The sequence below is a fragment of the Lampetra fluviatilis genome, unplaced genomic scaffold (assembly GCF_964198595.1).
Source record: "Lampetra fluviatilis unplaced genomic scaffold, kcLamFluv1.1 SCAFFOLD_145, whole genome shotgun sequence".
Lineage (NCBI taxonomy): Eukaryota > Metazoa > Chordata > Hyperoartia > Petromyzontiformes > Petromyzontidae > Lampetra > Lampetra fluviatilis.
Window position 1 is genome coordinate 1 of NW_027621523.1, and position 15,000 is coordinate 15,000.

At 56.0% G+C, this 15,000-nt stretch overlaps 1 protein-coding gene across 1 annotated transcript in view; it reads right to left on the bottom strand.

Annotated features, from left to right (window-relative positions):
• Positions 1–5,180: 5,180 nt before the first annotated feature.
• LOC144955364 (adhesion G protein-coupled receptor L3-like) overlaps positions 5,181–15,000 on the bottom strand; it is a 78,908-nt gene continuing 69,088 nt past the window's right edge. The window contains exons 16-18 of the mRNA XM_078885608.1: positions 14,026–14,172; positions 8,319–8,403; positions 5,181–5,673 (exon numbers count right to left, since the gene is read on the bottom strand). Of these exons, the coding sequence (XP_078741734.1) occupies positions 5,663–5,673; positions 8,319–8,403; positions 14,026–14,172 (243 nt within the window). The 3' untranslated portion in view covers positions 5,181–5,662. The remainder of the gene's footprint in view (positions 5,674–8,318; positions 8,404–14,025; positions 14,173–15,000) is intronic.

Consider the following 15,000-nt stretch of genomic DNA (forward strand, 5'->3'; position numbering starts at 1 on the left):
TGAGTGTGGTGTGGGTGAGTGGTGAGTGTGGTGTGAGTGAGTGGTGAGTGTGGTGTGAGTGAGTGGTGAGTGTGGGTGAGTGTGGGTGTGGGTGAGTGGTGAGTGTGGTGTGGGTGAGTGGTGAGTGTGGTGTGAGTGAGTGGTGAGTGTGGGTGAGTGTGGTGTGGGTGAGTGGTGAGTGTGGGTGAGTGTGGTGTGAGTGAGTGGTGAGTGTGGTGTGGGTGGGTGGTGAGTGTGGGTGAGTGTGGGTGAGTGTGGTGTGAGTGAGTGGTGAGTGTGGTGTGGGTGAGTGGTGAGTGTGGTGTGAGTGAGTGGTGAGTGTGGGTGAGTGTGGTGTGGGTGAGTGGTGAGTGTGGGTGAGTGTGGTGTGAGTGAGTGGTGAGTGTGGTGTGGGTGGGTGGTGAGTGTGGTGAGTGTGGGTGAGTGTGGTGTGAGTGAGTGGTGAGTGTGGTGTGGGTGGGTGTGGTGTGGGTGAGTGGTGAGTGTGGTGTGAGTGGTGAGTGTGGTGTGGGTGAGTGGTGAGTGTGGTGAGTGTGGTGTGAGTGAGTGGTGAGTGTGGTGTGGGTGGTGGTGAGTGTGGTGAGTGGTGAGTGTGGTGTGAGTGGTGAGTGTGGTGTGGGTGAGTGGTGAGTGTGGTGTGGGTGAGTGTGGTGTGAGTGGTGAGTGTGGTGGGGTGAGTGGTGAGTGTGGTGAGTGGTGAGTGTGGTGTGGGTGAGTGGTGAGTGTGGGTGAGTGTGGTGTTGGTGAGTGGTGAGTGTGGTGTGGGTGAGTGGTGAGTGTGGGTGAGTGTGGGTGAGTGTGGTGTTGGTGAGTGGTGAGGAGTGGTGAGTGTGGGTGAGTGTGGGTGAGTGTGGTGTGAGTGGTGAGTGTGGTGTGGGTGAGTGGTGAGTGTGGTGTGGGTGAGTGTGGGTGAGTGTGGTGTGGGTGAGTGTGGTGTGGGTGAGTGTGGTGTGGGTGAGTGGTGAGTGTGGTGTGGGTGAGTGGTGAGTGTGGTGTGGGTGAGTGTGGGTGAGTGTGGTGTGGGTGAGTGTGGTGTGGGTGAGTGGTGAGTGTGGTGTGGTGAGTGGTGAGTGTGGTGTGGGTGAGTGTGGGTGAGTGTGGTGTGGGTGAGTGTGGTGTGGGTGAGTGGTGAGTGTGGTGTGGGTGAGTGTGGGTGAGTGGTGAGTGTGGTGTGGGTGAGTGTGGGTGAGTGTGGTGTGGGTGAGTGTGGTGTGGGTGAGTGGTGAGTGTGGTGTGGGTGAGTGGTGAGTGTGGTGTGGGTGAGTGTGGTGTGGGTGAGTGGTGTGGGTGAGTGTGGGTGGTGGTGAGTGTGGTGTGGGTGAGTGTGGGTGAGTGTGGTGTGGGTGAGTGGTGAGTGTGGTGTGGGTGAGTGTGGGTGAGTGTGGGTGTGTGGTGAGTGTGGTGTGGGTGAGTGTGGTGTGGGTGAGTGTGGGTGAGTGTGGTGTGGGTGAGTGTGGTGTGGGTGAGTGTGGTGTGGGTGAGTGTGGTGTGGGTGAGTGTGGTGTGGTGTGGGTGTGGGTGAGTGTGGTGTGAGTGGTGTGAGTGTGGGTGAGTGTGGTGTGGGTGAGTGGTGGTGAGTGTGGTGTGGGTGAGTGTGGTGTGTGTGGTGTGGTGTGGGTGAGTGTGGGTGAGTGTGGGTGAGTGTGGTGTGGGTGAGTGTGGTGTGGGTGAGTGTGGGTGAGTGTGGGTGAGTGGTGTGGGTGAGTGTGGTGTGGGTGAGTGTGGGTGAGTGTGGTGTGGGTGTGAGTGGTGAGTGGTGGTGTGGGTGAGTGGTGAGTGTGGGTGGTGTGGGTGTGTGGTGGTGAGGTGTGGTGAGTGTGGGTGAGTGTGGTGTGGGTGAGTGTGGTGGTGAGTGGTGAGTGTGGTGTGGGTGAGTGGTGAGTGTGGTGTGGGTGAGTGTGGGTGAGTGTGGTGTGGGTGAGTGGGGTGTGGTGAGTGGTGAGTGTGGTGTGGGTGAGTGGTGAGTGTGGTGTGGGTGAGGTGGGTGAGTGTGGTGTGGGTGAGTGTGGTGTGGGTGAGTGGTGAGTGTGGTGTGGGTGAGTGTGGGTGAGTGTGGTGTGGGTGAGTGTGGGTGAGTGTGGGGTGGAGTGGTGTGGGTGTGGTGGAGTGTGGGTGAGGTGGTGGTGTGGTGAGTGGTGAGTGAGTGTGGTGTGGGTGAGTGGTGGTGTGGGTGGTGTGGGTGAGTGTGGTGGGGGTGGTGGGTGAGTGTGGGTGAGTGTGTGAGTGGTGAGTGAGGTGAGTGAGTGGGTGGTGAGTGAGTGGTGGTGAGTGTGGTGTGGGTGGTGGTGGGGGTGGGTGGTGGGGTGGGTGGTGGTGGGTGGTGGGTGAGTGTGGTGGTGTGGTGGGTGTGTGTGGGTGGTGTGGTGTGTGTGTGTGGTGAGTGGTGTGGTGTGGGTGTGTGGGTGAGTGTGGGTGGTGTGAGGTGTGTGGTGGTGTGGTGGTGTGAGTGGTGAGTGTGGTGGGTGAGTGGTGAGTGTGGTGTGAGTGGTGTGGGTGGGTGTGGTGTGGTGTGGGTGAGTGTGGGTGAGTGGTGGTGTGGTGGTGGTGGTGTGGGTGGTGTGGGTGGTGAGTGGTGTGGTGAGTGGTGAGTGTGGGTGGTGGTGGTGTGGGTGTGGTGTGGGGTGTGGGTGGTGTGGGTGGTGTGGGTGGTGGTGGTGTGGGTGAGGTGGGGTGGGTGGTGTGGGTGGTGGTGGTGGTGGGTGAGTGTGTGGTGAGTGGTGGGGTGTGGTGGGTGAGTGTGGTGGTGTGTGGTGAGTGTGGTGTGGTGGTGAGTGGTGGTGAGTGTGGTGTGAGTGGTGTGTGTGTGGTGTGGGTGAGTGTGGTGTGGGTGAGTGTGGTGTGGGTGAGTGTGGGTGAGTGTGGTGTGGGTGAGTGTGGTGTGGGTGAGTGGTGAGTGTGGGTGTGGGTGGGGTGGTGTGGGTGAGTGTGGTGTGGGGTGAGTGTGGGTGAGTGTGGTGTGGTGGGTGAGTGTGGTGTGGGGTGAGTGTGGTGTGGGTGAGTGTGGTGTGTGGTGTGGTGGTGTGGTGTGGGTGAGTGTGGGTGAGTGTGGGTGAGTGGTGAGTGTGGTGTGGGTGAGTGTGGTGTGGGTGAGTGTGGGTGAGTGTGGTGTGGGTGTGTGTGTGTGGGTGAGTGTGGGGTGGGTGAGTGTGGGTGTGTGTGGTGTGGGTGAGTGGTGAGTGTGGTGTGGGTGAGTGTGGTGTGGGTGAGTGTGGGGTGAGTGTGGTGTGAGTGAGTGGTGAGTGTGGTGTGGGTGAGTGTGGTGTGGGGTGAGTGTGGGTGAGTGTGGGTGAGTGTGGGTGGGTGGTGAGTGTGGTGTGGGGTGAGTGTGGTGTGGGTGAGTGTGGTGTGGGTGAGTGTGGGTGAGTGTGGGTGAGTGTGGTGTGGGTGAGTGGTGAGTGTGGGTGAGTGTGGGTGTGTGGTGAGTGTGGTGTGGGTGAGTGTGGGTGAGTGTGGTGTGGGTGAGTGTGGTGTGGGTGAGTGGTGAGTGTGGTGTGGGTGAGTGGTGAGTGTGGTGTGGGTGAGTGGTGGTGTGGTGTGGGTGGTGGTGTGGTGAGTGGTGGGTGGTGTGGGTGGTGTGGGTGAGGTGTGGTGTGGTGGTGAGTGTGGGTGAGTGGGTGGTGTGGGTGAGTGGTGAGTGTGGTGTGGGTGGTGTGGTGTGGTGAGTGTGGTGTGGGTGGTGTGGTGTGTGGTGGTGTGGTGTGGGTGGAGTGTGGTGTGGGTGGTGGGTGGGTGGGTGTGGGGTGAGTGTGGTGTTGGTGGTGGGGTGTGGTGTGGGTGGTGGTGGTGTGGGTGAGTGTGGGTGAGTGTGGTGTGGTGAGTGGTGAGTGGTGGGGTGGGTGTGGGTGAGTGGTGGGTGGTGTGGGTGAGTGGTGGGGTGGTGTGGGTGAGTGTGGGTGGTGAGTGGGGTGTGGGTGGTGGGTGTGGGGTGGTGGGTGGTGTGGTGTGGGTGGTGGTGAGTGTGGTGTGGGGTGAGTGTGGTGTGGTGGTGTGGTGTGGTGGGGTGGGTGGTGTGGTGTGGGTGGTGGGGTGAGTGTGGGTGTGGGTGAGTGGGTGGTGTGGGTGAGTGGGGTGGTGGTGAGTGTGGTGTGGTGGTGGTGAGTGGTGGTGGTGGGGGTGAGTGGTGGGTGTGGTGGTGTGAGTGGGGTGGGTGTGGGTGAGTGGTGGTGTGGGTGGTGTGGGGTGGTGTGGTGTGGGTGGTGGTGGTGTGGGTGAGTGGTGGTGGTGGTGAGTGAGTGGTGGTGAGTGGTGGTGGTGTGTGAGTGGGGTGTGGTGTGGTGTGAGTGGTGTGTGAGTGGTGGTGTGGTGTGAGTGAGTGGTGAGTGTGGTGTGGGTGAGTGTGGTGTGGGTGAGTGTGGGTGAGTGTGGTGTGGGTGAGTGTGGTGTGGGTGAGTGGTGAGTGTGGGTGAGTGTGGGTGAGTGTGGTGTGGGTGAGTGTGGTGTGGGTGGTGTGGGTGAGTGTGGAGTGGGTGAGTGTGGTGTGGGTGAGTGTGGGGTGGGTGAGTGTGGGGTGGGGTGAGTGTGGGGTGGGTGAGTGTGGTGTGGGTGAGTGTGGTGTGGGTGGAGTGGGTGAGTGTGGTGTGGGTGAGTGTGGTGTGGGTGAGTGTGGTGTGGGTGAGTGTGGTGTGGGTGAGTGTGGTGTGGGTGAGTGTGGGTGAGTGTGGTGTGGGTGGTGTGGTGTGGTGTGGTGTGGGTGAGTGTGGTGTGAGTGAGTGTGGGTGAGTGTGGTGTGGGTGAGTGTGGGTGAGTGTGGTGTGGGTGAGTGAGTGTGGGTGAGTGTGGTGTGGAGTGGGTGAGTGTGGTGTGGGTGAGTGTGGTGTGGGTGAGTGTGGTGTGGGTGAGTGTGGAGTGGGTGAGTGTGGTGTGGGGTGAGTGTGGAGTGGGTGAGTGTGGTGTGGGTGAGTGTGTGGGTGAGTGTGGAGTGGGTGAGTGTGGTGTGGGTGAGTGTGGTGTGGTGTGAGTGTGGTGTGGGTGGAGTGGGTGAGTGTGGGTGAGTGTGGTGTGGGTGAGTGTGGTGTGGGTGAGTGTGGAGTGGGTGAGTGTGGTGTGGGTGAGTGTGGTGTGGGTGAGTGTGAGTGGGTGAGTGTGGTGTGGGTGAGTGTGGAGTGGGTGAGTGTGGTGTGGGTGAGTGTGTGGTGAGTGTGGTGTGTGGAGTGGGTGAGTGTGGTAGTGGGTGAGTGTGGGTGAGTGTGGTGTGAGGTGTGTGTGAGTGTGGGTGAGTGTGGTGTGAGTGTGGTGTGGGTGAGTGTGGTGTGGGTGAGTGTGGAGTGGGTGAGTGTGGTGTGGGTGAGTGTGGTGTGGGTGGAGTGGGTGAGTGTGGTGTGGGTGAGTGTGGTGTGGGTGGGGTGGGTGAGTGTGGGGTGGGTGAGTGTGGTGTGGGTGGGGTGGGTGAGTGTGGGGTGGGTGAGTGTGGTGTGGGTGGAGTGGGTGAGTGTGGTGAGTGTGGTGTGGGTGAGTGTGGTGAGTGGTGAGTGAGTGAGTGTGGTGAGTGTGGAGTGTGGTGAGTGTGGTGTGGGTGAGTGTGGTGAGTGTGGTGTGGGTGAGTGTGGTGAGTGGTGAGTGTGTGGGGTGAGTGAGTGAGTGTGGTGAGTGTGAGTGGTGAGTGAGTGGTGACTGAGTGGTGAGTGCTGAGTGAGTGAGTGGTGAGCAGGGCAGCGCCTCTCTTCTAGGTCCGTTCTGTGGAAAAAAAATCAGTGAGAGAGTTACAGACTCAGCAGTGCACCTAGCCTGGTACCACACCCACAGACTCAGCACTGTCACCCACAGACTCAGCCGTGCACCTAGCCTGGTACCACACCCACAGACTCAGCACTGTCACCCACAGACTCAGCAGTGCACCTAGCCTGGTACCACACCCACAGACTCAGCACTGCCACCCACAGACTCAGCAGTGCACCTAGCCTGGTACCACACCCACAGACTCAGCACTGCCACCCACAGACTCAGCAGTGCACCTAGCCTGGTACCACACCCACAGACTCAGCACTGCCACCCACAGACTCAGCCGTGCACCTAGCCTGGTACCACACCCACAGACTCAGCACTGTCACCCACAGACTCAGCCGTGCACCTAGCCTGGTACCACACCCACAGACTCAGCACTGCCACCCACAGGCTCAGCCGTGCACCTAGCCTGGTACCACACCCACAGACTCAGCACTGCCACCCACAGACTCAGCCGTGCACCTAGCCTGGTACCACACCCACAGACTCAGCACTGCCACCCACAGACTCAGCCGTGCACCTAGCCTGGTACCGCACCCACAGACTCAGCACTGTCACCCACAGACTCAGCCGTGCACCTAGCCTGGTACCACACCCACAGACTCAACACTGTCACCCACAGACTCAGCCGTGCACCTAGCCTGGTACCACACCCACAGACTCAGCACTGCCACCCACAGACTCAGCCGTGCACCTAGCCTGGTACCACACCCACAGACTCAGCACTGCCACCCACAGACTCAGCCGTGCACTTAGCCTGGTACCACACCCACAGACTCAGCACTGCCACCCACAGACTCAGCCGTGCACCTAGCCTGGTACCACACCCACAGACTCAGCACTGCCACCCACAGACTCAGCCGTGCACCTAGCCTGGTACCACACCCACAGACTCAGCACTGTCACCCACAGACTCAGCCGTGCACCTAGCTTGGTACCACACCCACAGACTCAGCACTGTCACCCACAGACTCAGCCGTGCACCTAGCCTGGTACCACACCCACAGACTCAGCACTGCCACCCACAGACTCAGCCGTGCACCTAGCCTGGTACCACACCCACAGACTCAGCACTGTCACCCACAGACTCAGCCGTGCACCTAGCTTGGTACCACACCCACAGACTCAGCACTGTCACCCACAGACTCAGCCGTGCACCTAGCCTGGTACCACACCCACAGACTCAGCACTGCCACCCACAGACTCAGCCGTGCACCTAGCCTGGTACCACACCCACAGACTCAGCACTGCCACCCACAGACTCAGCCGTGCACCTAGCCTGGTACCACACCCACAGACTCAGCACTGTCACCCACAGACTCAGCCGTGCACCTAGCTTGGTACCACACCCACAGACTCAGCACTGTCACCCACAGACTCAGCCGTGCACCTAGCCTGGTACCACACCCACAGACTCAGCACTGCCACCCACAGACTCAGCCGTGCACCTAGCCTGGTACCACACCCACAGACTCAGCACTGTCACCCACAGACTCAGCCGTGCACCTAGCCTGGTACCACACCCACAGACTCAGCACTGTCACTCACAGACTCAGCCGTGCACCTAGCCTGGTACCACACCCACAGACTCAGCACTGCCACCCACAGACTCAGCCGTGCACCTAGCCTGGTACCACACCCACAGACTCAGCACTGCCACCCACAGACTCAGCCGTGCACCTAGCCTGGTACCACACCCACAGACTCAGCACTGTCACCCACAGACTCAGCCGTGCACCTAGCCTGGTACCACACCCACAGACTCAGCACTGTCACCCACAGACTCAGCCGTGCACCTAGCCTGGTACCACACCCACAGACTCAGCACTGTCACTCACAGACTCAGCCGTGCACCTAGCCTGGTACCACACCCACAGACTCAGCACTGCCACCCACAGACTCAGCCGTGCACCTAGCCTGGTACCACACCCACAGACTCAGCACTGCCACCCACAGACTCAGCAGTGCACCTAGCCTGGTACCACACCCACAGACTCAGCACTGCCACCCACAGACTCAGCCGTGCACCTAGCCTGGTACCACACCCACAGACTCAGCACTGCCACCCACAGACTCAGCAGTGCACCTAGCCTGGTACCACACCCACAGACTCAGCACTGCCACCCACAGACTCAGCCGTGCACCTAGCCTGGTACCACACCCACAGACTCAACACTGTCACCCACAGACTCAGCCGTGCACCTAGCCTGGTACCACACCCACAGACTCAGCACTGCCACCCACAGACTCAGCCGTGCACCTAGCCTGGTACCACACCCACAGACTCAGCACTGCCACCCACAGACTCAGCCGTGCACCTAGCCTGGTACCACACCCACAGACTCAGCACTGCCACCCACAGACTCAGCACTGCCACCCACAGACTCAGCCGTGCACCTAGCCTGGTACCACACCCACAGACTCAGCAGTGCACCTAGCCTGGTACCACAGACTCAGCACTGCCACCCACAGACTCAGCCGTGCACCTAGCCTGGTACCACACCCACAGACTCAGCAGTGCACCTAGCCTGGTACCACACCCACAGACTCAGCACTGCCACCCACAGACTCAGCCGTGCACCTAGCCTGGTACGTACGCTCTGCAGGCGTGGAATTTTGGATGGAGCTATCCGAGTCTGAGACTTTGCTGAAGTTCACTTTAGATCCACGCATCAGGAGACCCTGAGAGAAGCATCATCATCATCATCAGTAGTAGCATCATCATCATCAGTAGTAGCATCATCATCATCATCAGTAGTAGCATCATCATCATCATCAGTAGTATCATCATCATCAGTAGTAGTATCATCATCAGTAGTAGCATCATCATCATCATCAGTAGTAGCATCATCATCATCAGTAGTAGCATCATCATCATCAGTAGTAGCATCATCATCATCAGTAGTAGCATCATCATCATCAGTAGTAGCATCATCATCATCAGTAGTAGCATCATCATCATCAGTAGTAGCATCATCATCATCAGTAGTAGCATCATCATCATCAGTAGCATCATCATCATCATCAGTAGTAGCATCATCATCATCAGTAGTAGCATCATCATCATCAGTAGTAGCATCATCATCATCAGTAGTAGCATCATCATCATCAGTAGTAGCATCATCATCATCAGTAGCATCATCATCATCATCAGTAGTAGCATCATCATCATCATCAGTAGCATCATCATCATCAGTAGTAGCATCATCATCATCAGTAGTAGTATCATCATCATCAGTAGTAGCATCATCATCATCATCAGTAGTAGCATCATCATCATCAGTAGTAGCATCATCATCATCATCAGTAGTATCATCATCATCATCAGTAGTAGCATCATCATCATCAGTAGTAGCATCATCATCATCATCAGTAGTAGCATCATCATCATCATCAGTAGTAGCATCATCATCATCATCAGTAGTAGCATCATCATCATCAGTAGTAGCATCATCATCATCAGTAGTAGCATCATCATCATCATCAGTAGTAGCATCATCATCATCATCAGTAGTAGCATCATCATCATCATCAGTAGTAGTATCTCTCTGTGTGAGTGACTGGGTGAGTGAGTGACTGAGTGACTGAGTGACTGGGTGAGTGACTGAGTGAGTGACTGGGTGAGTGAGTGACTGAGTGAGTGACTGAGTGAGTGGGTGAGTGACTGGGTGAGTGAGTGAGTGACTGAGTGACTGACTGAGTGAGTGGGTGAGTGACTGAGTGAGTGACTGGGTGAGTGAGTGAGTGACTGAGTGACAGTGAGTGGGTGAGTGACTGAGTGACTGAGTGACTGAGTGACTGGGTGAGTGACTGAGTGAGTGACTGGGTGAGTGAGTGACTGAGTGAGTGACTGAGTGAGTGACTGGGTGAGTGAGTGAGTGACTGAGTGACAGTGAGTGGGTGAGTGACTGAGTGACAGTGAGTGGGTGAGTGACTGAGTGAGTGACTGGGTGAGTGAGTGAGTGACTGGGTGAGTGACTGAGTGAGTGACTGGGTGAGTGAGTGACTGAGTGAGTGGGTGAGTGACTGAGTGAGTGACTGGGTGGGTGAGTGAGTGACTGAGTGAGTGACTGAGTGAGTGACTGAGTGACTGAGTGAGTGACTGGGTGAGTGAGTGAGTGACTGAGTGAGTGGGTGAGTGACTGAGTGAGTGACTGAGTGAGTGGGTGAGTGACTGAGTGAGTGACTGGGTGAGTGAGTGAGTGAGTGAGTGACTGAGTGACAGTGAGTGGGTGAGTGACTGAGTGAGTGACTGGGTGAGTGAGTGACTGAGTGACTGGGTGAGTGACTGAGTGAGTGACTGGGTGAGTGAGTGACTGAGTGACTGACTGAGTGAGTGAGTGGGTGAGTGACTGAGTGAGTGACTGGGTGAGTGAGTGAGTGACTGAGTGACAGTGAGTGGGTGAGTGACTGAGTGAGTGACTGGGTGAGTGAGTGACTGAGTGACTGAGTGACTGGGTGAGTGACTGAGTGAGTGACTGGGTGAGTGAGTGACTGAGTGAGTGACTGAGTGACTGAGTGAGTGACTGGGTGAGTGAGTGACTGAGTGACAGTGAGTGGGTGAGTGACTGAGTGAGTGACTGGGTGAGTGAGTGAGTGACTGGGTGAGTGACTGAGTGAGTGACTGGGTGAGTGAGTGACTGAGTGAGTGGGTGAGTGACTGAGTGACTGGGTGAGTGAGTGACTGAGTGACAGTGAGTGGGTGAGTGACTGAGTGAGTGACTGGGTGAGTGAGTGACTGAGTGACTGGGTGAGTGACTGAGTGAGTGACTGGGTGAGTGAGTGACTGAGTGAGTGACTGAGTGAGTGACTGAGTGAGTGACTGAGTGACTGAGTGAGTGACTGGGTGACTGGGTGAGTGAGTGACTGAGTGACTGACTGAGTAAGTGAGTGACTGAGTGAGTGACTGTGTGAGTGAGTGACTGAGTGACTGAGTGAGTGACTGAGTGAGTGACTGTGTGAGTGAGTGACTGGGTGACTGAGTGAGTGAGTGACTGAGTGACTGTGTGAGTGAGTGACTGAGTGAGTGAGTGACTGAGTGAGTGACTGTGTGAGTGAGTGAGTGACTGTGTGAGTGAGTGACTGAGTGAGTGAGTGACTGAGTGACTGGGTGAGTGAGTAAGTGAGTGACTGAGTGAGTAAGTGAGTGACTGACTGGGTGAGTGACTGAGTGAGTGACTGTGTGACTGGGTGACTGAGTGAGTGAGTGACTGAGTGACTGTGTGAGTGAGTGACTGAGTGACTGTGTGAGTGAGTGACTGAGTGACTGACTGTGTGAGTGACTGGGTGAGTGAGTAAGTGAGTGACTGACTGGGTGAGTGACTGGGTGAGTGACTGAGTGAGTGACTGGGTGAGTGAGTGAGTGACTGGGTGAGTGACTGAGTGAGTGACTGGGTGAGTGAGTGACTGAGTGAGTGGGTGAGTGACTGAGTGAGTGGGTGAGTGACTGAGTGAGTGACTGGGTGGGTGAGTGAGTGACTGAGTGACAGTGAGTGGGTGAGTGACTGAGTGAGTGACTGGGTGGGTGAGTGAGTGACTGAGTGAGTGACTGAGTGAGTGACTGAGTGACTGAGTGAGTGACTGGGTGAGTGAGTGAGTGACTGAGTGAGTGGGTGAGTGACTGAGTGAGTGACTGAGTGAGTGGGTGAGTGACTGAGTGAGTGACTGGGTGAGTGAGTGAGTGAGTGAGTGACTGAGTGACAGTGAGTGGGTGAGTGACTGAGTGAGTGACTGGGTGAGTGAGTGACTGAGTGACTGAGTGACTGGGTGAGTGACTGAGTGAGTGACTGGGTGAGTGAGTGACTGAGTGACTGACTGAGTGAGTGACTGAGTGAGTGGGTGAGTGACTGAGTGAGTGACTGGGTGAGTGAGTGAGTGAGTGACTGAGTGACAGTGAGTGGGTGAGTGACTGAGTGAGTGACTGGGTGAGTGAGTGACTGAGTGACTGAGTGACTGGGTGAGTGACTGAGTGACTGAGTGACAGTGAGTGGGTGAGTGACTGAGTGAGTGACTGAGTGACTGAGTGAGTGACTGGGTGAGTGAGTGAGTGACTGAGTGACAGTGAGTGGGTGAGTGACTGAGTGAGTGACTGGGTGAGTGAGTGAGTGACTGGGTGAGTGACTGAGTGAGTGACTGGGTGAGTGAGTGAGTGACTGAGTGACAGTGAGTGGGTGAGTGACTGAGTGAGTGACTGGGTGAGTGAGTGACTGAGTGACTGAGTGACTGGGTGAGTGACTGAGTGAGTGACTGGGTGAGTGAGTGACTGAGTGACTGACTGAGTGAGTGACTGAGTGAGTGGGTGAGTGACTGAGTGAGTGACTGGGTGAGTGAGTGAGTGACTGAGTGACAGTGAGTGGGTGAGTGACTGAGTGAGTGACTGGGTGAGTGAGTGACTGAGTGACTGAGTGACTGGGTGAGTGACTGAGTGACTGAGTGACAGTGAGTGGGTGAGTGACTGAGTGAGTGACTGAGTGACTGAGTGAGTGACTGGGTGAGTGAGTGAGTGACTGAGTGACAGTGAGTGGGTGAGTGACTGAGTGAGTGACTGGGTGAGTGAGTGAGTGACTGGGTGAGTGACTGAGTGAGTGACTGGGTGAGTGAGTGACTGAGTGAGTGGGTGAGTGACTGAGTGAGTGGGTGAGTGACTGAGTGAGTGACTGGGTGAGTGAGTGAGTGAGTGACTGAGTGACAGTGAGTGGGTGAGTGACTGAGTGAGTGACTGGGTGAGTGAGTGACTGAGTGACTGGGTGAGTGACTGAGTGAGTGACTGGGTGAGTGAGTGACTGAGTGAGTGACTGAGTGACTGACTGAGTGACTGAGTGAGTGACTGGGTGACTGGGTGAGTGAGTGACTGAGTGACTGACTGAGTAAGTGAGTGACTGAGTGAGTGACTGTGTGAGTGAGTGACTGAGTGACTGAGTGAGTGAGTGACTGAGTGACTGTGTGAGTGAGTGACTGAGTGAGTGAGTGACTGAGTGAGTGACTGTGTGAGTGAGTGAGTGACTGTGTGAGTGAGTGAGTGACTGAGTGACTGTGTGAGTGAGTGAGTGACTGAGTGACTGTGTGAGTGAGTGACTGAGTGAGTGAGTGACTGAGTGACTGGGTGAGTGAGTAAGTGAGTGACTGAGTGAGTAAGTGAGTGACTGACTGGGTGAGTGACTGAGTGAGTGACTGTGTGACTGGGTGACTGAGTGAGTGAGTGACTGAGTGACTGTGTGAGTGAGTGACTGAGTGACTGTGTGAGTGAGTGACTGAGTGACTGACTGTGTGAGTGACTGGGTGAGTGAGTAAGTGAGTGACTGACTGGGTGAGTGACTGGGTGAGTGACTGAGTGAGTAAGTGAGTGACTGAGTGAGTGACTGAGTGAGTGACTGTGTGAGTGAGTGACTGAGTGACTGAGTGAGTGAGTGACTGAGTGACTGAGTGAGTGAGTGAGTGACTGAGTGACTGTGTGAGTGAGTGACTGAGTGAGTGACTGTGAGTGACTGGGTGAGTGAGTAAGTGAGTGACTGAGTGAGTGAGTGAGTGAGTGACTGGGTGAGTGACTGAGTGAGTGACTGAGTAAGTGAGTGACTGACTGTGTGAGTGACTGGGTGAGTGAGTAAGTGAGTGACTGAGTGACTGAGTGAGTGAGTGAGTGACTGAGTGAGTGACTGAGTAAGTGAGTGACTGACTGAGTGAGTGACTGTGTGAGTGACTGAGTGAGTGACTGAGTGAGTGACTGAGTGAGTGACTGAGTGAGTGACTGACTGAGTGAGTGACTGAGTGAGTGACTGAGTGAGTGACTGACTGAGTGAGTGACTGTGTGAGTGACTGAGTGAGTAAGTGAGTGACTGAGTGAGTGACTGAGTGAGTGACTGAGTGAGTGACTGACTGTGTGAGTGAGTGAGTGGGTGAGTGACTGACTGAGTGAGTGACTGAGTGAGTAAGTGAGTGACTGAGTGAGTGACTGAGTGAGTGAGTGACTGAGTGACTGACTGTGTGAGTGACTGGGTGAGTGAGTGGGTGAGTGACTGACTGGGTGAGTGACTGAGTGAGTAAGTGAGTGACTGAGTGAGTGACTGAGTGAGTGAGTGACTGAGTGACTGACTGTGTGAGTGAGTGAGTGGGTGAGTGACTGACTGAGTGAGTGACTGAGTGAGTAAGTGAGTGACTGAGTGAGTGACTGAGTGAGTGACTGAGTGAGTGACTGAGTGAGTGACTGAGTGAGTGAGTGAGTGAGTGAGTGACTGAGTGAGTGACTGAGTGAGTGACTGAGTGAGTGACTGAGTGAGTGACTGAGTGAGTGAGTGTGCATCTCTCTACCCGTGTGGAGGAGCCGCGTGTGGAGGAGTGGAGGGACGAGTTGGTGGTGGAGTTGGGGTTGGTGGTGGTGGTGGACGTGAACGAGTCGCCCAGCCTGGCCAGGCCGGGGCAGAAGCGGCTCAGAAACCTCGCGTATTCCTTACGCACCTAGACACAGTCACAGTGACACACACAGTGACACACACAGTGACACAGTGACACACACACACACAGACAGAGACACACAGTGACACACAGTGACACACACACAGTGACACACACAGTGACACAGTGACACACACACACACACAGTCACACACACACAGACAGAGACACACAGTGACACACAGTGACACACACACACACAGTGACACACACAGTGACACAGTGACACACACACACAGTGACACACACAGTGACACACACAGTGACACAGTGACACACACACACAGTGACACACACAGTGACACACACACACAGTGACACACACAGTGACACACACACACAGTGACACACACACACAGTCACACACACACAGACAGAGACACACAGTGACACACAGTGACACACACACACACAGTGACACACACAGTGACACAGTGACACACACACACAGTGACACACACACACAGTGACACACACACACAGTGACACACACAGTGACACACACACACAGTGACACACACACACAGTCACACACACACAGACAGAGACACACACAGTGACACACACACACACAGACAGAGACACACAGTGACACACACACAGACAGACACAGTCACAGTGACACACAGTGACACACACACACACAGACACACACAGTGACACACACACAGACACACACAGTCACAGTGACACACAGTGACACACACACACACAGACACAGTCACAGTGACACACAGTGGGGGGGGGGCGAGGGGGGGGAGAGGGAGGGAGTTACATAGACACACACACACAGACACACAGACACACACACAGACACACACACAGACACAC